At 40.3% G+C, this 22,502-nt stretch overlaps 1 protein-coding gene across 1 annotated transcript; it reads left to right on the plus strand.

Annotated features, from left to right (window-relative positions):
• Window positions 1–1,894: 1,894 nt before the first annotated feature.
• SH2D1B (SH2 domain containing 1B) lies at window positions 1,895–19,802 on the plus strand. Its single transcript, XM_032161139.2, has 4 exons — window positions 1,895–2,148; window positions 11,666–11,729; window positions 15,668–15,832; window positions 17,765–19,802. Exons 1-4 carry the CDS (start codon window positions 2,015–2,017, stop codon window positions 17,798–17,800), a joined length of 399 nt encoding a protein of 132 aa, XP_032017030.1. The 5' UTR covers window positions 1,895–2,014; the 3' UTR covers window positions 17,801–19,802.
• Window positions 19,803–22,502: the final 2,700 nt, after the last annotated feature.

Below are 22,502 nucleotides of genomic sequence, written 5' to 3' on the forward strand. Positions count from 1 at the left end.
AACAAAACAAAACAAAACAAAAAAACCAACAACTCTACAGCAAGTTTTACTGAGAGAAGTCTCGCCTCTATGCATGTTTTATCTCTCCTCTTAGAGTCAGAAATTTTTAGTTTTAATTAGTTTTAGTTTTGTCCTTCCAGTGGGTTTTGTTTTGTTTGTTTTTTAAATATGAGCAAATATATAAATGTATATATTTATTTATATCCCCCATACTCTATATACTATTGTGCATCTTGCTGTTTTCACCTAAAAATACATCCTGAAGATTATTGCATATCGCATATAGAGATCTTCCTCATCCCATTTTATTATTCTATAGTAATATTCCATTGTGTATGTGAATCACAGTTTATTCACCTATCCCTCTATTCACAAGTCTTTGAGTTGTTTGTAATCTTTTTCTATTAAAAAATACTACCTTATTCACAAGTCATTTTCTAATTCTGCCTGTGTAGTTTTGTGATAGATTTCTAGAACTGAGATTTTTCTATCAGATGGTGAAGTCGTGCATAAATTTGCAAGATCTAGCCAAACCATCTTTTAGTATAGTTGTAACTATTTTTTATTCCAACTAATGATGTACAAGATATTCTATTTTCTTTCACCATGACCAACCCAGTAAGCTTTCAAACTTTTGATTTTCACCAATATATGTTGAGAGTTGTTATCTCAGCATGGAGGTAATTTGCATTTCTTTTATTGTGAGGATCGGATTTTGAAACAGGAAAAAGGGCAAGCAAGCCCCCTGTGATGACCAAGAGCCTGAGCATGCTTTCATTTATTTCCTCTCTTATGTCAAAAAGCATCTTCACACCACAATTGTGAATTTATTCACAAGAATTACCAAATTTCTTTTTTCATTATTAACAAGTCTGTCTTCAACTGCCATAGTTTCCAGAGAATTGAATAATGAATTGTCCAAAACCACAGAAGAAAAGTTGCTATTTGAAAGCATATCTCTCTGATAACAAGTTCCTTGATCAGTGAAACTGCACTATGCCAAACGCAAAGAGTGTGAATTCCAAGGAAGAACAAAGACCTGTTACAAGGAAGTTCCATAGAAGATACACCCAACTGTGAGTAAACAGCTGGTAAGCAAAGTAGCAAGGTGAAATAAACATCTAGGTTAAGAAGAAGATAAGATCTCCAGGTACTATGGAGATGAAGAAAAAAAAAAAAAAGAAGAAATTAAGAGAAGTAAAGATGAATCATTAGCACATAGTTCTATTTTCAAAGATAACATTTTTGAGATATATATAGTGATTTTCTGTAGATATATGAGTATACCCAGATACCCCTCCCACCTACACCAGCCCTTTCTCCAAAAGGAACGATGCTTGAGGGTGTTCAAATGGCCTTTTTTCACCAGTGGCTGGGAGATTTAGCCATGGAATGGGCTGTCCTCATCCACAGTGTCCCACTGTTTTTTATTCCCATTAATGTCTTCCATTTTTAGTGTCATTTGATCCATGGAAATCCCACCCTTTCAGTTTTCCCATTGTATCTGAGCATATCAATTCTCTCAGCATCCAAATGCTTTTTGAGCACCCAGTCTAAGCTAAGCATAGCCCAATCCTAGGCAACTTCAGCAGAAAATGGGTACCATTACAGCAAAAGCAGTGGTGTGCTTCCTGGAAAGGATACCCGTAGCCAAAGAAGGTGATGATAGTCCATGGTAATATACAAGGCTGCAACACAGTTCCAGGAAGCTTGACTTCAGCATTGCCTCCCTAGCCATGAGCATCACTGATTCCATTGTGTGTTTAAATGTGCTTTACCTACTTCTGTGAGTCACATGTGGGCCGTTTAGAGGGTGAAAACTGTTGGTCATTTTATCACCCCGCCCTCCTCATTTCCTGAATCTTGTGAAGCTGGCTGAGTCCCACAGACCACTAGGGGAAGAAGTATTTCCACAGGAGATACAGCTGCTTGCACATCTCTCCTCAGAGCTTTCCCTTCACTTGGGGGTGAATTTCAGGCCAACAGGGCTGTCTGGGATACAAGAGGGTTCTCCATGGATCTGCCTTACTACCACGGACGTCTGACCAAGCAAGACTGTGAGACCTTGCTGCTCAAGGAAGGGGTGGATGGCAACTTTCTGTTAAGAGACAGCGAGTCGATACCAGGAGTCCTGTGCCTCTGTGTCTCGTGAGTAGCCTCATCTTGCACACATCTGACATCATATGTTGAATGTGGCGATGGCTGCCACACAGTACAGGAATTCATATCCCTCAGTATTTCCCTCTGACTTCGGAGTCTCAGTGAGCAGAGTGAGAAGTAATGGACACTGCCAGGAGTGGAATGTATCTGTCCATGCTCCTCCATCTGCCTGCTCTCCCTGGTGTAAAGGCCCTGCAAGCAGACTCTGCAGCAGCAGGAGGGATATGATGGTGGTGAAGGGAAGGGCTGCAGGAAGTATAGGGGTACAGGGGGATGGAGAGAAGGCACAAATGTCAGAGGTCCTGTCCTCCAGAGATCTGTTTATTTGGTATGGAAAAGGCTAGGGGTTCTTCAAGAAATTTCAATCTGAAAGACTTACTCTGCAGCATCCGCTTGCAATACGTAAACTATAAATACAATCATATTTCACATTTTGTTAGATTTGTAAAGGACTTCAATATTTGTCATTTCCTTTCATCCTAGTAGTCTATCAAGGCAAGCATAAGCAGTCACCATTTCATAGGTAAAGAAACAGAGACCTGAATTTCTCAAATAATTTGTTTGTGTTAAAACTCATTTGGAATTTCCAGAGTCTAAGTTAAATATGAAATTCCAGGCCGGGCATGGTGGCTCATGCCTGTAATCCCAACACTTTGGGAGGCTGAGGCAGGCGAATCACTTGAGGTCAGGAGTTTGAGACCAGCCTGGCCAACATGGCAAAACCCCATCTCTACCAAAAATACAAAAATTAACCTGGTGTGGTGGCATGTGCCTGTAATACTGGCTACTTGAGAGGCTGAGGCAGGAGAATCACTTGAACCCAGGAGGCAGAGGCTGCAGTGAGCTGAGATTGCACCACTGCACTCCAGCCTGGGCAACAGAATGAGACTCTGTCCGAAAAAAAAAAAAAAAAATAAGAGTGGCTGGGCACAGTGGCTCACACTTGTAATCCCAGCACTTTGGGAAGCAGAGGCAGGTGAATCACCTGAGGTTGGGAGTTCGAGACCAGCCTGACCAACATGAAGAAACCCCGTCTCTACTAAAAATACAATTAGCCAGGTGTGGTGGTATATGCCTGTAACCCCAGCTATTTGGGAGGCTGAGGCAGGAGAATCACTTGAACCCGGGTGGTGGAGGTTGCAGTGAGCTGAGATCGTGCCATTGCACTCTAGCCTGGGCAACAAGAGCAAAACTCCATTTCAAAAAAAAAAAAGAAAAAGAAAAAGAAAAACAAATTCCAGGCCACAGTATCAAAGAGACCCAGCTGAAGGAAATTGTTTATGCCCAGTTTAGAAAGCAATCCTGAACAGAAATCACTAGAAACTTCCTATCTTTATGTTATGTTCCTCTTTGTGAAGTAGGGACCACTGAACCTTTTATTATACCTGTAACAGAAATTAAAATCCAAGTGTCTCTTGTTAAAGAAAAAAATTACTCAATGTCACTTGTTAAATTATGGTTGGGAAGACTTTATTCAGGATCATCACAAAAGTACAGGGACCACTGCAATGAGCTCTTGCGGTGCAGAAGAGAGTTTGGACTCAACTTTGAATCCAGCATGGACAAGTGGGAATTTATGGCCAAGGAGCAGTGTGGCTGTCAGTAGATAGAAAATTACTCAGAGGAAACATCAGGGGTAAAGTGGATTCTGGCTAAACCAGCCTAACAGAATTGTAGCTGAAGACGGGCCAGGGTGATCAGATGTTGCCTGGGGGATGGTGGAGGATGAGGAATCTGATCAGAATCCAACAGTGATCAGATAGCTGGGGTGAGGGGTCCTTGCCAAACTGACTTAGTAGGGTTCTTTACTAAAACTGAATTTTACAAGGAAGTACACAAATGGGCCTTGGAATAGGCTCAGAAGTCTGATTATAGACAAAAGTGATTGTCATTACTAACAGAATACATAGGGACATATTTCTTTCTTTAAATGGTACTGGAAATACAGGCTATTTCTCTCATACCTACATCCGGCAGTGCCATTTAAAGAAAAATATATATTGGCCAGGCACGGTGGCTCATGCCTGTAATCCTAGCAATTTGGGAGGCTGAGGTGGGTGGATCACTGAGGTCAGGAGTTCGAGACCAGCCTGGCCAACATAATGAAAGCCCCATCTACTAAAAATACAAAATTAGCCAGGCATGGTGGGTGCACCTGTATCCCAGCTACTTGAGAGGCTGAGGCATGAGAATCGCTTGAACCCAGGAGGCAGAGGTTGCAGTGAGCCGAGATCACGCCATTGTACTCCAGCCTGAGAGACAGAGAAAGACTGTCCATCTCAAATAAAATAAAATAAACAAAGAGTGGATAAGATCTGGTTACATGTAAATGGGATGGAGGGCATTTTAGGAAGGGGAGGAGGTAGGAACAGGAGTCTAGAAGTGGGATATTTTAAAGGATTTACATACAAGGTTCCCAAAATGTAGTTTGGAAACCAGCTTTTGGAGAAGGAGGGTGGGATAAGATCATGGAGTTTTAAAAGAATGGTTCTATAGATAACAGGGAAACATGGATGGTTTCTGAGCAGGGAAGTGACAAGACTGGTGAATTTAGGAACTTCAATCTGATATGGCGAACACAATGAAGCTGGGAAATGATGGCAACAGAAACTGTTGTGCCTCTGGACGGGAGATGGTGAAGAGCTAGTTGTGCTGGGGCAAGCAGTGGGAAGGGAAAAAAGAAGAAGGTGCAAGGACAGACTTTGGTCAGGATCTCAGGGTGTATGGTCAATATTGGGATTCTCTTTCTTTCTTTCTTTCTTTTTTTTTTTAGACAGGGTCTCACTCCAACTCCCAGGCTGGAGTGCAGTGGTGCAATCATGGCTCACTGCAACTTCAACCTTCTGGGTTCAAGAGATTCTCCTGTCTCAGGCCCCCTGAGTATCTGGGACTACAGGTGTGCACTACCATGCCTGGTTAATATTCAAATTTTTTGTAGACATGGGGTCTTGCTGTGTTGCCCAGGCTGATTTCAAGCTCCTGGGCTCCAGTGATCCACCCACCTCAGCCTCCCAAAGTGCTGGGATTACAAGTATGAGCCACTGCACCCAGCCTATATTGGGATTCTCTCTGAAAATTCATATTTATTCTCAACTGTTTTGTGGTGCATCAGCCCATCTTGCATATTCATCTAAAGCAAAGGTCACTAAGAGATGCTAAAAAATGGGCCAGGTGTGGTGGCTCACACCTGTATTCCCAGCACTTTGGGAGGCCGAGGTGGGTGGATCACTAGGTCAAGAGATCGAGACCATCCTGGCCAACATGGTGAAACTCCATCTCTACTAAAAATACAAAAATTAGCTGTGTGTGGTGGCACGCGCCTGTAGTCCCAGCTACTTAGGAGGCTGAGACAGGAGAATTGCTTGAACCCAGGAGGCGGAGGTTGCAGTGAGCCAAGATCGTACCACTGCACTCCAGCCGGGTTACAGAGCAAGACTCAATCTCAAAAAAAAAAAAAAGAAAAGAAAAGCTAAAAAATGAAAATAAATCAAGTGAAGAGGCAAAAATAAATATTTGTTAAGCCCTTGCACACGATCAAGTCTCACCCACCTCCCTACGCATGTCACTGAAAGGCAAACAAAACTTCATTCACCCTCAGTCTTAAGGCTCAGGTTAGGTGACCCCTGAAGCTACACTCCTCGTAGGGCCTTGTAAAAACGTATTATCATACAGATAAGTATGGACTATTAAATTTTAGTTGTTCAACAAATATTTGAATTCTCTCACATGTCAGACAGTGTGCTAGACACTCGGTTGATGCCTTCAACACAACTCAGAGCCTAGTGGGGAAAATAAAGAAGTAAACAGACACTGTGATGCACGTGATAATTGTGATGATTGGACTATCATTAGGGCACTGTAGAGCTGACAGCAAAAAGGGGAGAACCAGATATTGGAGCTGAGACTTTAGGAGAATGAGTGGAACCTTCATTCATTCAACAAGCATATACTGAGCACTTATTATGTTCCATGCGTGGTCCTAAGCATTGGTAATACAGTGATAAATACTAGTGGCAATGTTTCTGCCCTCATGAAGTTAATTTCAGTAAGAGGAGAAAAAACGATGAAAATGAAACAGAGTCATATGACAGGGAGAGACACAGCAGCTGCTTTCCACTGGGTATAGGAAAGGTTTCTCTGAAGAGGTCACATCAACCAATTCAGGCTTCAAGATACAACCCTTTGCAAGCAAAGCAAGAATTACTATTATGATACAAGTGTTAGCCTGCTTGTCTTCACTGACACAGAAAAAGTTACCATGTAGGTGTTTTCTATGAGCCAAACATTTTGCTAAGCATGGTACATGCATTATCTTATTTGTCCTTTGCAATCCCTTTGCAGTAGGTGACATGATCACTATTTTGTGAGAAAATAAACTGTAGCTTTTTATTTAATAGCTTGCCTAGGGCCAAATTGCTAATATGTTATTACATTCCCTCTCTTACCAGTGTCCCCAGCTTCACTGAAATATATTTCAGGTAATCACCTTGGATCTCTGTTATAAAATGCCCAAGCAGGGGACCTGAGGGCTTGGGAGTGGACTCTGATATGCAGTGTCCCCTTCTTCTCTGCTGCATTAAAATGGGTCTCCCCTGGACACCCAGCTTTAAAATTTCTCTGTTCTGTACTCTTTCCCTTTATTTCTCAGACTGGCCGACACTTAGGGAAAATAGAAAAGAACCTACGTTGAAATATTGGGGGCTGGTTCCCCCGATACTTCAGCACTTTCACAGAGCTAAATATCTAGTGATGAAAATACTGTGAGGAAAGTTAGAAATAAAGGAAGGAAGTCACAGAGAGAGCTGACCTAGCAGCATATGGCACTAACCAGAAAGCTATGTGGTAACGGTGGCCAGGAAATGTTTTCTGATCTTACAATATAATAGAGTGTCTAGAAAACTCCAGTATGTAAAAAGTTGTCTGTGTAGTGTGACTTTGTGAGTGTCTAAACTAAGTCTGCCTTTATTATCAGTAGAATTAAATGGAGTAGATATTAGAAGGTGCAAAGGGTTCATCTGCAAGTGTGAAGAAAAGGAGGATATTGCAAAGCCATAGGAAGGCTGTAGGTGAGGAAGACCTGAGCCCTAACCTACTGTGTGCTCTCATTAAGAAGAATAATGGCAATGTCTATCTATTGCCTTGAGAGTCATGAGTCTCAGATTCTGAGACTTTTGCAAGGATTGTAGAGTACAGAAAGAAAAGAAATGATCCAATCCCAGCACTTTGGGAGGCCGAGGCGGGCGGATCACGAGGTCAGGAGATCGAGACCACGGTGAAACCCCGTCTCTACTGAAAGTACAAAAAAAAAATTAGCCGGGCGTGGTGGCGGGCGCCTGTAGTCCCAGCTACTCGGAGAGGCTGAGGCAGGAGAATGGCGTGAACCCGAGAGGCGGAGCTTGCAGTGAGCGGGGAAAGCGCCCCTCCGACTCAGCCTTGGGGGAAGAGCCAAACCCCGCCAGAAACAGAAAAAAAAAAAAAAAGAAAAGAAATGATCCATTTTGTTGTGGTGGTTTATCAAGCTAATGAAAGTTCATTTTAGAAAAAATCAAATATAGAGAAAGGTATAAAAAACAAAACAGAAATTATATCAGTCTCACCACTCTGAAATCACCATTTTTAATATTTTGGCATACATCTCTCCAGACTTTTCTCTGCACTTCTATAAACCAATATATGTACACAAATGGTTCATTATACATGATCACTTGCAACCTGTTTTTTCCATAATTGTAGGTCTCTTTCCCCGTCAAAGAAAGCAGGTCATCCCTTTATGACTGCTTAGTATTTTATTGATTTGATATATCATAATGTATACATATCATACATTAGGTTATTTTCAATTTTCATTTGCAATTTACTCCAGTGGACTCAGTGTAATTTGGAATGATTAACATTTTTGTACTTACATCTGTGAAAGTTTGCCTCTAGTTAGGATAAAATCCTAGATGTTTAAAAATCTTCATGCACACTGACAAATTAGTACCACAAAAGGTTGCACCAAGATACGCTGAGATCAGGAGCAGTGATAAGGCCAGAGGTCAAAAGTCTTAAAATATTTCTTTATTGACTTGGGTTCCCCACTTGCATCATGGCACGGAAAAATGCAGAACACATTGTTGATATTATAGGGTGCAGTTGATGCCATTTCCTTCAACTGATCTTTTGAAGGTTAGTTAAAATAAAAACTCGAACACAAACAAGTTTCCCCACAACAATGGCCACAACATGAGACCATGCTAATCTGTGGACTGTTCATGCATTGAGCAAGGACTCGGAGATCCGTGCACAGCACCTCATGGAATGATCACTTTGAAAGCTAAATAGACAGAGTAAAACAATTCAAAGATATGGGAAATCTTAGAGGTCCTGTATTCCAGCCTTTTTGAACCTCAACTGAGAAATTAATGCCTAAGATTTTTAAGTGATTTTTATAAGTCCAGTGTATTTCTCATAAATGACGACAATGATTTCCACAGAATAAACAAAAAGGTAGGCTCCACTGGGTATCAGTCTCACACTGAGAGTCAAGGCACCACATATTTATTGAGAACATAACTGCAAAAAGAGAAAACACTTTTTCTATCTGATGCCAAAAACCAATCATGAAAACAGCAAAAGCATATATGTATAAGGAATTAAAATTTAGTTTATATATTAGAAAGATAAATTATATTCATCTACCTCTTTATGCCATGAATATGTCTTACAGCTTTATTGAGGTATCGACATAAAATAAAAAGTGTACAATTTGGTGGATTTTGACATATGTATGTACACTTATGAAACTAACACAACCAAGATAATGAACATATTTATCACCTCCTTTTTTGAGATGAAATCTCGCTCTGTCACCCAGGCTGGAGTGCAGTGGCGCAATCTTGGCTCACTGCAAGCTCCACCTCCCGGGTTCACGCCATTCTCCTGCCTCAGCCTCTCCGAGTAGCTGGGACTACAGGCGCCCGCCACCACGCCCGGCTAATTTTTTGTATTTTTAGTAGAGACGGGGTTTCACCGTGGTCTCGGTCTCCTGACCTCGTGATCCGCCCGCCTCGGCCTCCCAAAGTGCTGGGATTACAAGCGTGAGCCACCGCGCCCGGCCTCTGGTACTATAGATTAATGTGTATTTTTCCAGAATTTAATAAAAATCAAATCATAGAATATGTAGTCATTTTTATCTGACTTCTTTTATTCGGAATAATTATTTTGAGATCCATCTATGTGGTTGCGTGCATCAATAGTTCATCTTTTTGCATTGCTGAATAGTGCTCCATTGTACGGATGCTTCCCAAATTGCTTACTCGTTTATAGCTATTACAACTAAAGTTGCTATGAATATTTGTGACTAAGTCTTTGTGTGGGCATATGCTTTCATTCCTCCTGGGTAAATAATCAGGATTGGAACAGCTAAGTTGTGTGTTCTATGTAGGCTTATCTTTTTTAAGAAACTGCCAAACCGTTTTCCAAAATGATCATGCTACCTCACTATTCCCATGGGCATTACATGGGTTCTGATTGCTCCACGTCCTTACCAACATGTGGAATGGTGAGTCTTTTACATTTTAACTGTATTAGTAAGTGTGTAGTGGTATCTCACTGTGAGTTGAATTTGCATTTCACTAATGACTACTGATACTGAGTATCTTTACGAGTGCTTATTTGCCATCCATGTATTTCTTTTCTTTTTTTATTGAGGTTCAACAGCAGATTTTACTTTTTCTATTTTTAAAAACTTAAGTCTAATTCAAGTAAAATAAGCTGTACATATTTAAAGTATACAATCTAATTCATTTCATTTTATTCGATAGATAAAATTATATGTACTTATTTTGTACAATGTGATGTTTTATATATATGTTGTGGAAAGACTAAATCTAGCTAATTAACATATGCATTACCTCATCAAGTTATCATTTTTGTAGTGAGAAAACTTAAAATATCCTCTCAGCATTTTTCAAAAATGTAATATATGGTTATTATTTTATTTTATTTTTTTGAGATGGAGTCTCACTCTGTCGCCCAGGCTGGAGTGCAGTGGCACCATCTCGGCTCACTGCAACCTCCACCTCCTGCATCCAAGCGATTCTCCTGCTTCAGCCGCCTGAGTACTTGGGATTACAGGTGCCTGCCACCACACCCAGCAAATTTTTGTATTTTTAGTAGAGACAGGGTTTCACCATGTTGGCCAGGATGGTCTTGAATTCCTGACCTCAGGTGATCCACCCACTTTGGCCTCTCAAAGTGCTAGGATTACAGGCCTGAGCCACTGTGCCCTGCCTAAGAATATAATATATGGTTATTAACTATAGTAATCATGTTGTACAATAGATCTCCTGTTTAACTGAAATTTTGTATCCTTTGACCAATATCTCCCTATTCCTCCCCCTCTCACTGACAGTGCCTGAGAACTACCGTTCTACTCTTTAGTTTTATGATATCAACTTTTTTTAGATGCCATGTATGAGTGAGACCATGTGGTATTTTTCTTTCTGTGCCTGGCTTATTTCAGTTAGGATAACATCCTCCAGATTTATCCATGTTGTTGCAAGTAACAGGATTTTATTTTTCTATGGCTGAATAATATTCCATTGTGTGTGTATGTGTGTGTGTGTGCGCGTGTGTAACTTTCTTCATTCATGTATTAATCAACTTAGGTTGATTCCATGTCTTGGCTATTGTGACTAATACTGCAATAAAAGTGGGAGTGCAGATATTTCTTCAACATACTAGATTCTTTCCATTGGATATATACACAGTAGTGAGGTTATATAGTATTATATACATATATATATATATATATATATTTTTTTTTTTCAGACAGAGTCTCGCTCTGTCACCCAGGCTGGAGTGCGGTGGCATGATCTTGGCTCACTGCAACCTCCACCTCCTGGGTTCAAGCAATTCTCATGACTCAGCCTCTCGAGTAGCTGGGATTACAGGCACCTGCCACCACACCCGGCTAATTTTTGTATTTTTAGTAGAGACGTGATTTCACCATGTTGGCCAGGCTGGTCTGAAACTCCTGACCTCGTGATCTGCCCACCTCAGCCTCCCAAAGTGTTGGGATTACAGGCGTGAGCCACGGCACCCAGCCAGTAATTCTATTTTTAATTTTTTGAGGAACCTCCGTACTGTTTTCCATATGGCTATACTAATTTACATTCCCATCACATTGTACAAGGGTTTCCCTTTCTCTATATCCTTTGTCTTTTTTGATAATAGTCATTCTAATGGGCATGATGGTGGGTGCCTGTAATCCCAGCTACGCAGGAGGCCGAGGCAGGAGAATCGCTTGAACCTGGGAGGTGGAGGTTGCAGTGAGCTGAGATCACACCACTGCACTGAAGCCTGGGCGACAGAGTGATACTCCGTCTCAAAAAAAAAAAAAAAAAAAAAAAAAGTTTTTTTAGGATTGAAGATTAACAAAGGTATTGCATATGAAATATAACGATAGATGTTACCTGGATTTGCATAGAACATTATGATTCACAAGTCATTTTTTCCACAGGTTTAAAAATATTGTCTACACATACCGAATCTTCAGAGAGAAACATGGGTATTACAGGATACAGGTAAGAACAAAAAGGACGACAACAACAACAACACAAAAGTTGGGGGAGAAGAACCCGGGAACATGTCTTTCACCTGAGCCACGACTGTGCAAAAGCATTCTAAAAAGGAAAGCACAAAGCACTGATGAGAGTCAGATGGAGTTAACCTGGTTTTCCCTGAAGAGAAATAGGAAGGTTCTAGACTTGGGTTCTACTTTTTTTGTTGTTGTTTTGTTTTTTTTTAGACGGAGTCTCGCTTTGTCTTCCAGGCTGGAGTGCAGTGGTGCGATCTCTGCTCATTGCAACCTCCGCCTCCTGGGTTCAAGCGATTCTCCTGCCTCAGCCCCCACCCCCCAAGTAGCTGGGACTACAGGCGCGCACCACCACCCCCAGCTAATTTTTGTATTTTCAGTAGAGATGGGGTTTCACCATGTTAGACAGGATGGTCTCGATCTCCTGACTTCGGGATCCGCCGACCTCGGCCTCCCAAAGTGCTGGGATTGCAGGCGTGAGCCACGGCACCCAGCCGGGTTCTACTTTTGAATAACCCTCACTGTTATTCCACTGGCTCCTCCACTGGTCAAATACACCAGCCTGGACTCCAAGCAAAACCTCCGTTGAGTTAGAAGACTCAACAATGATGCAGGATGGAACTAGAAAGGGACGGTGGAAAGAGGTCAGAGCATTTAGGAAGTCAAGTGTGCCCAATAGTTGTATGAAAATATAGTGGGAAGCATCAGATAGCTGAAAGTCGTAGGGTTTGTTTAATTTTTCTGGTTTACTGAGAGCTAAGCAGAAAAACATTTTGCTTCTTTTAAATTTAGTTCTCTGGCTTAAGAAGTAGAGTATAATAAACACAATTGAATTGTAATTGCTAACAGAGAATCCTAAAATAATCTTTCTCAAACACTTACATGTAAGGTTAAGGAGACTATAGATTTCTAAGAATCTTAAGTATATTAATGTTTACTCTGAATATCTGAAAGAGACTAGAATATAAAATGATCCCCAAACACCTCGCTTATATTATTTTTCTTTTGCTATAGAGGACATTATTGAGGCAGTTGGCAAAATTTGAATAAATTCAAATTTTGAATAAGATTAACAAATAGTACTGTATCAAGGTTAATTTCCTGATTTTAATCATTGTGATATGTTTATGTAATATCCTTACTTTTGAAGAAATACTGAAGTATTTAAAGGGATATTATGTCTGCAAATTAACTTTGAAAATAGCTTATATATATGTGTATATATTTGGAAAGAGAATAAAAAGCAAATATAATAAAATGTTAACATTGGGGTGTGGGTGAAATGTATGGTAATTTTTTTTTTTTTTTTTTTTTTTGAGACAGAGTCTCGCTGTCGCCCAGGCTGGAGTGCAGTGGCGCGATCTCGGTTCACTGCAGGCTCCGCCCCCTGGGGTTCACGCCATTCTCCTGCCTCAGCCTCCCGTGTAGCTGGGACTACAGGTGCCCGCCACCTCGCACGGCTAATTTTTTGTATATTTAGTGGAGACAGGGTTTCACCGTGTTAGCCAGGATGGTCTCGATCTCCTGACCTCGTGATCCGCCTGCCTCGGCCTCCCAAAGTGCTGGGATTACAGGCGTGAGCCACCGCACCTGGCCTATGGTAATTTTTAAAAACGATTTTTGCAACTTGGCTATGTCTGAAATAGTTTCAAGATAAAATGTCTTATAAAAAGCAACTTATTTTAAAACTTTTTTTTCTGTTTATTCTTTGGGAAATTCTGGATAATTCCTCAGTACCCTGTTTTGTCTCTTGTGTGGACAAAATAGAGAGAGACATCCAAATCATTTGTAACTCAGACACAAAGAGGCGTTTCACTGGGGAGCAGCTCTGAGCTTAGAAGCCTGCAGTGATGATGCCTTTTGTTGAAGTGACTGCATTAAAGGAACCTCCTTGCAGATGACTTTGATGTCAGCCTGTACCTCTAATACAGAGGTTAATCAGGCTGCATATCAGAAAACATTCTGATTGCCACCCCTTTCTCTAGTCTGACATCGTGGCCATATGAAAACCACAGTGACGATCAAGAAAACCAAATACACAAGAGTAGAGGAAGAAAATTCATGTGTGTGTGGGTGTGTAAGACAGAGTCTTGCTATCACCCAGACTGGAGTGCAGTGGTGTGATCTTGGCTCACTGCAACTTCCGCGTCCTGGTTCAAGCGATTCTCCTGGCTCAGCCTCCCAAGTAGCTGGGATTACAGGCGTCTGTTACCATGCCCAGCTAATTTTTTGTATTTTTAGTAGAGACGGGGTTTTTCCATGTTGACCAGGCTGGTCTTGAACTCCTGACCTCAAGTGATCCACCCACCTCGGTCTCCCAAAGGGCTGGGATTACAGGCATGAGCCACTGTGCCTAGCCAGAAAATTCTTTTTATTTTAAAATTATTTCTAAAAGGTTATATTAGAAAATAGTACTTGGTGGGCCAGGCGCGGTGGCTCCCGCCTGTAATCCCAGCACTTTGGGAGGCTGAGGCAGGCAGATCATGAGGTCAGGAGATCGAGACCATCCTGGCTAACACAGTGAAACCCTGTCTCTACTAAAAATACAAAAAAAAAAAAAAATTAGCCAGGTGTGGTGACGGGTACTTGTAATCCCAGCTACTTGGGAGGCTGAGGCAGGAGAACGGCGTGAACCCGGGAGGCGGAACTTGCAGTGAGCCGAGATTGCGCCACTGCACTCCAGCCTGGGAGACAGAGTGAGACTCCGTCTCAAAAAAAAAAAAAAGTACGTGGTGTATAGCTGGTAAACAGAAAACAACTATTTACAACTTAACTGATTTGTGCTGCCATTCCCACTTTCTATTTACATTGGGACTTTTTTGGTTTTGTTTTGCTCACTTGGAGATTGTGAATTCATCAAGTATACAAACTGCATATTTTAAATTCATCAAGTATACAAATTGCATATTTTAAAGACATAGAATCAACCTAAATGCCCATCAGTGATAGACTGGATAAATAAAATGTGGTACATATACACCATGGAATACTAAGCAGCCTAACTGTTCTCCAAATTTGAAAAACCAAATCAGAGGCTGGTGGTTCACCTTTTAAAGCCAATAACAAGAACCAGCCCCAGCTTGAGATGGAGAGCATCGAAATTAGAGTTGGAAACATTTATGGTAAAATCCCTCACATGGGGATCAGAAAGGAGCTTAAGTCAAAAAAGAATGAAATCCTGTCCTTTGCAGGGACATGGATGGAGCTGGAGGCCATTATCTTTAGCAAACTAATGCAGGAACAGAAAACCAAATACCGCATGTTCTCACTTGTAAGTGGGAGCTGAATGATAAGAACACATGGACACACAGAGGAGAACAACACACACTGGGGCCTGTTGGAGGGCTCAGGGTGGGAGGAGGGAGAGGATCAGGAAGAATAGCTAGTGAATGCCAGGCTTAATACCTGGGTGATGGGATGATCTGTGCAGCAAACCACTGTGGCACACGTTTACCTATGTAGCAAACCTGCACATCCTGCGCATGTACCCCTGAACTTAAAATACCAGTTGGAATTTTTTTTTTTAATTGCATTTTTGCATTCCCATCAGAAGTCCACTTCCGATAGTCCCCTAAGATAGCAAAGCCTGCCTGTAGGTACAGACATAAGCCCTTGGAGGGGGACCCTTCACAGTGTATCTGCGAGAACTGCCCCAGATAAACTTGCCAAGGATGGGGTTCACTCGATACTATGGGCTGCACTGTGATCCCTTGACTGCAAATCCTCTTTACTCAGAGTGGCTCAAGTCAGAGGTTGGCCTTAGAAATGAGAGTTTCTGTGAACTGGAAGTGGTGTGAGCTCCAGCTACTCGTTTTCAGTTTTTCAGCTCATAGAAGGGCAGCCCTGAAAAACCACTGCTTTGAGAAGTGTCACATTTCACACACAATTGCATGATAATGAGTGATTTCCTTTCTTGTATTTTTGCAGACTGCAGAAGGTTCTCCAAAACAGGTCTTTCCAAGCCTAAAGGAACTGATCTCCCAATTTGAAAAACCAAATCAGGGGATGGTGGTTCACCTTTTAAAGCCAATAAAGAGAAACAGCCCCAGCTTGAGATGGAAAGGATTGAAATTAGAGTTGGAAACATTTATGGTAAAATCTCTCACATGGGGGTCAGAAAGGAATCTTAATCCTATTTCCACCAATGCCTTACTTTGTAAACTCAGTACAGACAAATGTTCTTTTCTGTGACATTATCTCTGAAAAGCTTCATCCTACTAAGAGCAATTTCCATTTTGTTGAGAAGTGTTGTCTTTTAGTCCCTGAGGGCCAAGACAGAGAGCTTGCTGCGTTTGCAGCCAGGATAGCAAGAGTGGTTCCTGGGCAGACAGCTGACTTCAAATTCATTCTGTGACCTTGTGCAGATGATTCAAGTTTGAGAATAAATGGGCAAATGGGCAGGTTTTCAAATGAGAAAATCACTTTAGCCCTTCAAGCCCTCCCCAAAGCGTATACTGTTACACTTTGCTCAATATTTGCTAAGCATTCATTTATAAAGTGCTGGGTGTCAAATTATGTCAGATACATTTTTAAAGGTATTAAGCCGTGGTGGAAAATGAGAGGTGGTCAGTAAATCTGAGTGCAGAGAATCCCTGCCAAAGCCTCTCAAATTATATCACGAGCAGCTACTCTTCCTTACCCACACCCTTGAAATCTGCTCTCAGGAAAGAATTTACTATCAGTTGCAATGTTGTTTGAATTTAACTCAGACTTCCAGAAACACTTAGGTCTTAATCCTGTTTTCCCATGTTGGAATGAGTGGTTATATTCTCAGTGAAAGGGATGGCAGTTATCAGTGGCAGGCGATGGGATGAGATCAGATGTCCTTCCTAGGGAGAGGGACAGAGGACAGAGAGTTCTCTGGGAGCCTGCGATCACTCCATCCCATTCTACTCTGTCTGCGGCAAAGTCACCATTTAGGCTGCCATAGCCGGCTTCTCATCTCCCCAGCAAGGCTAAGCATAAAATACAACTCCCTTCCCTACCATTGTGTCCCTGTCCCCCCATCCCCATGAAGGGCAGTGTGTACTCATGGACACAAAAAAATCACTTTCTATAGGTCCAGCTGCAGATGTAGTCCCACAGCTACTTTTCCCCCCAAATTTATAGAATAAAAAGTATACAATGTGGCAGATCTAGAAACCCAAGAATGTATCTGTGCTGTAGGCCTTAGGCAAACCCAGATGAGTTACTGGGACTGGTTGGGGTGGTGGTAGCATTTGTCTCAACAATGAGAAAAGAATCATAGCTGGGCGCGGTGGCTCACGCCTGTAATCCCAGCACTTTGGGAGGCCGAGACGGGCAGATCACGAGGTCAAGAGATCAAGACCATCCTGGCTAACACGGTGAAACCCCGTCTCTACTAAAAATACAAAAAAAAAAAAAAAAAAAATTAGCCGGGCGTGGTGGCGGGTGCCTGTAGTCCCAGCTACTCAGGAGGCTGAGGCAGGAGAATGGTGTGAACCCAGGAGGCGGAGCTTGCAGTGAGCAGATATCGCGCCACTGCACTCCGGCCTGGGCGACAGAGCGAGACTCTGTCTCAAAAAAATAAATAAATAAAATAAAGAATCATAAATCCCAGGAGGAGAACCCTCAGAAATCTTCCCCAAGACCTGGGCATGAATCTCACTCCATCAACTTTCCATGCCGGGTCAGTGCTGACACAGCAGGCTCCAAAATTCTCAGCTACCGAAGAGGAAATCTTCCCCATCAACCTCTTCCTCCCATTCCCATTGCTTCCTTAGAAGAAGCTTCAGATGCTCTTACTCCAAGGGAGGTGCAGGTTTCTTGCTGGTGAATGGACACTTGTGCTGGAAACTCTGAGGCTTGGCTTATAAAGAGATCCCCTATTTTGTTAGGAGGGCTCCCTGTAGTACCCCAGCCTTTAAAGATAATAACTTTCAGGTGGCATCAAGTTGGCTCTGTGCCTGGGGAGGGGTCTTCTTTCCTTTGAGTGGGGTTGTTTGATATGACTTCTGGGTGTGGTCTCATGGCTGGTCTTCTGCTTTTTTTTCCCCTCCAAAGAACAGTAACAGCGATTATGTGGATGTCTTGCCTTGAAGATAAGGCTGCCGGACAAAGCAAGTTGAAGAGATGAGTAACAGTTCTCACTGATGACCCACTTCTGCAGGCATAGGTCCAGAGCACCAAACTCTAGTGGACAATTCAGACTCTCCTGGTTGTGTAACTGAAGATGTTCTACCCACCTGCACCAGAGGTCACTCTCCACATCCCCGCCTCCCAGACATATACCAGGAGCAATTTCAAAACCCTCTCCAGTTTCACTCTTCTTTCTTGGAATGGGACAGCCTGAACCTTTTCCCCTTGACTTGTTAAAGGTACTGCCCTGCATCATGGTTGACACCCTCCTTCAGACCATGCAGTCAGAAGGGGAGCTTCATACAGAGGAGGGGCACTCTTGTCTGTGAGTTTGAAGCCCTGAGTTCCAGTCCTGTGGCTGTGTGACTTTGAACACATTTCTTCCCATCTCCAGGTCTTAGTTTCTTTGTCTATGTGGTTGGGTGGGATGATAGACATTGCCCTCTCTGTTGAGCCTGCTTGTGTCAGGTGAAGGTGAGGGATCGGGAGTGATGGAGATGCATGCAGATCAGCACCTTCTCTGTACCTGCTGGACCCCCATGTGCACCCTTCTCCCTCCAGCCTGGGCTACTCTCCTCCTGATTCTTTCTAATCTTAAACTTCCTGGTGAGCATTGCCCCAGCCACACTTTCTCCCTGGTTTTGCTTAATTCCACTTATGCATCACCCATTTCAACAGCATGAATGTGGTTCTGTACAGTGATGTATGTGGAGATTTCTAAAATACTCTATGTGTGATTTCTGTTCCCAACTAGGTTCTAAGTGCCATCAAAGCATGGTTGGGTCTCCCTTGTATCTTCCACAGTGTGTAGGAATTTGTGTTGCCCAGAGCTGTGCCTAGTTCATAGAAATTGACTGGAAGCACATTGCTGAGGGAGGTTTGTTGAACTGGTTTTTAAGGTTTATTGAAATTGATTTGCTGAATTTTTCTGCTAGTTCAAAATGTGAATTAGGACCTGGTTAGTTTGAAATGTACCAAATTCTATGCCCTTTCTCCTACCTATCATCAAATTGTAGTAATTTATTTCACCCCACTGGACTTATCTTCAGAGTTTTAAAAGAGAGGAGCTCTAGACTTAGAGGTAATATGAACAGATGAACAGACACTGTGGCTGGAGTCCCAAAGTGTGGACCATTGTAAGATTTGGGGTCACAGCAATTTATGGCTACTACCCCTGTCTGGTAGGTAGGACAGATGTCATCTTTTACTTTTCAAAACTGACTTAGGTATTCATGGACCTTGATTCTTCCATATACATTTTAGAATAAATACATGAAATTGCTTAAAACCTCTTTTTGGAATTTTTAATGAACTTGCAACAAATTTGTAAATAGGAGAGAACTGACATTCTTGTGATGTTTTCCCATGCATAAACATGCCACATCCCTGTTCTCGGGTCATCTTTTTTGCCCTTTCATGGAGTCATAAATTTTCACAACCGAAGTCTTGTATATTCTGTTAGATTAATTCCTATTTCTAGTTGCTGTAAATGATATCTTATGTTTTATTTCTTTTCTAATAGGCTATGGTGTTGGTGAAATGTTGACCCTCTCATTAGATCTACTAGTTTACCTGTTGATTCTATTGTGTTTTCTATGTAAATGATTTTGTCAGCTATAAATAATAACATTTTATTCTCCTTCCTTGCAATACCTATGCTCATTTATTTTTTATGTTTACCCATTGGTTAGGGCCTCCTGTATACATTAAACAGTTCATAGTCATGATAGTGAGTATTCTTACACTGTTCCCAGTATTACAAAGAATGCTTAGAAATTTTCTCTATTTAAACATTATGTTTGTTGTAGCCTTGTTAAAGGCTATTTTATAATTTTTACTAGAAATATTTTGACATTTATTGTGATTTTCTTCTATCTCTAATCTATTGAGATAGTCACATTCCTTTTGTCTTCACTCCATTATAAAGGTAAGTTACCTTAATAAAATTGTTGATATCATTTCATCCTTGCATTGCTTCACTTGATCATATTTTATGATTTTTCATAAACTGTGGAATTTGGTAAGTTAATATTTCATTTAAGATTTTTGCATTAAAATTCATAAACCAAATAGGACTATAATTTACTGAATCGTGGTTATACTGTTCATATAAAGTGAAGAAAAGTCTTTTTCCTTTTACCATTTTCTGCAACAATTTCTTAAGGTAAAGATTATTTGTTCCCGGCTGGGTGTGGCGGCTCACACCTGTAATCCAAGCACTTTGGGAGGCTGAGGTTGGGGGATCACTTGAGGTCAGGAGCTCAAGATCAGCCTGGCCAACATGGTGAAACCCATCTCTACAAAAATACAAAAATATAGCCAGATGTGGTGGCACATGCCTATAATCCCAGCTACTCAGGAGGATGAGGTGGGAGAACTGCTTGAACCTGGGAGGTGGAAGTTGCAGTGAGCCAAGATCGTGTCAGGGCACTCTAGCCTGGGTGACGGAGTGAGACCGTATAAAAAAAAAAAAAAAAAAAAAAAAATATATATATATATATATAATAAATAAACTTATCTGTTCCTTGACATTTTTTAGTACAGTAGTTTCTTATAAAACTGAATTTGAGACTCTGGTGGGGTGGGGTGGGGTGGGGTGGAATGGGGGGGGCTTCTTCAATTACTATTTAAATATTAATACTTTTTGATTTGTTAAAATATTTTGCTAATTTTGAAATTTTTTTGTTTTTCCAGAAATGTATCAATTTTGTCTGTTTTCACAATTATTGGCAGATAGTTCGTAATAGTCTTGTATTATTTTAATGCTTTCTTGTGACTGTAGCCACATCTCCTTTCTCACTCTGTGTCTATTTGGATCTTACTCTTTTATATTTATTGATTTTATCTATCTTATTAGTCTTTTCAAAGCCAGCTTTTGGTTTTGTTCATCTTTTTTGTTACTGTTTTTAAATTGTTATTCTCTATTTATTTGATTCCCAGCCCCATTTTAGGGGGGCTTATCTGACTTGTTTTCAATACTTATTATTTTCTAATAAATATATTTAAAGTTATGAATTTAGCTCAAAGTACTATTTTAGCCATATCCCATAAATTTTAACACAAATAGTGTTTATTGCTGTTCAGGTCAAAGTATTTTTAATTCTTGTAAAAGTATCTTCTTTAATCCAAAAACTAGTAGTTTGTAATTGTTTTGAAACATATATTTTTAGTTATTTTAGTGTAGATTTCAAACTATATCCTGTTAAGATTGGATAACAGTTTGACTTCAATTTCTGAGGCTTCCTTGCTGACCTGGTATATGTGAACATTCTGTGAATACTTCATTTGTTTGAATTACTCATTCTATTCATTTTAAAGCTCATTCTCTTTACCTCTTCCCCAGATGTATTCAAGATTATAGATTATATAAGACAAATATTTTTATAGATTTGCATATTTTATCTATTTGATCTATCAGCAACAGAGAAAGATAAATCTTTCATTTTAATTCTATATATAATAGTATTTAACTTTCTGATTATAATAGTTAGTATATTAACTTGTTTTTGTTATTTTACCATTCTTATTTTAACTGTTTTGAGTTTATATTTTTGTGTGTATATATTTTTATTACTATTTTATCATCTTTGTTTCCTTTATTTTATAAAGTATTCCTCCTTGTCTCTTAGTTTTGCCTTTATTTATATTTTACGTCATATTAAAATTGCTATCTCAACTTCTATTCATACTTTCCTAGTATATAATTTTCTGTCCTTGCATTTTCAAGTTTTTACACCTTTTATCTCTGTCTTCTGTGGACACAATATTGCTGGATCTTTTTTTTTTCCAATTTAAGATTCTCTCCTTTTGTTTGGTGAGTCCAATACACGTTTATTATAATTTGTTCTACTGGAATTTATCACTGCCATCTTATATCATTCTTTCCATTTACTATACATTTTTTCTTTTTTTTCTCCTTTTCTGCTTTCCATTGAATAGATCAAATTTATCTCTGTTAATTTGAAAGCTCTGTTAAAAAAATGTAGTGTTTACCCATAACTTACTAGAACCTGTATTTTTATTTTTCTCTATAACATTGTAAATATATCAATTGTTATAATTTAACATGCTCTCATTTCTCTTCTGTCACCATCACCAATCCCATCAGATTTTCTGAAATTATCTAAAATTTTAATTGTTATTTACTCTTTTGGGTCCTTTATCATTTAAATAACAGTAAACTTTACTGAGTCAATTAGTCATCCTTCTTGTAAATTTAAAAACACATAGCACTCTCCCGAGTTTCTCTTCTTGCCAGAATATTTTCTGCGAAAGTATTTTGCATATTTGAAAATTGCTATGAGAGCAGATTTTGTGTTCTCATCAAAGATGGTCTTTGAGTGGTAAACCTTTTGTGGTCTTTTTAATTTTGGATTAATTGAAATGATAGTTGAGCTAAATATAGAATTGTAGGTTTAAAGTTATTTTCCTTCAGTGATATAAAACATATTAAGTTGCTAGCACTTTATGTGTAGGTTTCTTACTGAGATGTCTAATGTCAATCTGATCCTCCTTCATAGCTGAACTTTTTCGTGGAAAGTTGAAAAATGGCCTGTCTTCATTATCTTAAATTTCACTGTAATGTGTCTAATAGTGAGTTTTATTCTTCTCTATCAAATATGAAACCTTATATGCCATTTTGTTCTTGGGATATGCCATTTTG

This window comes from Hylobates moloch, unplaced genomic scaffold (genome assembly GCF_009828535.3).
Source record: "Hylobates moloch isolate HMO894 unplaced genomic scaffold, HMol_V3 SCAFFOLD_8, whole genome shotgun sequence".
Classification (NCBI taxonomy): domain Eukaryota; kingdom Metazoa; phylum Chordata; class Mammalia; order Primates; family Hylobatidae; genus Hylobates; species Hylobates moloch.

What these genes read in the sequence shown, in the direction of transcription:
- SH2D1B (XM_032161139.2), top strand. Translation starts at nt 2,015, where the DNA reads ATGGATCTGCCTTACTACCACGGACGTCTGACCAAGCAAGACTGTGAG. An exon ending in ATGGGTATTACAGGATACAG is followed by an intron (nt 11,730 to 15,667) that starts GTAAGAACAAAA and finishes GTATTTTTGCAG; the next exon opens with ACTGCAGAAGGTTCTCCAAA. An exon ending in TAGAGTTGGAAACATTTATG is followed by an intron (nt 15,833 to 17,764) that starts GTAAAATCTCTC and finishes TCCCCTCCAAAG; the next exon opens with AACAGTAACAGCGATTATGT.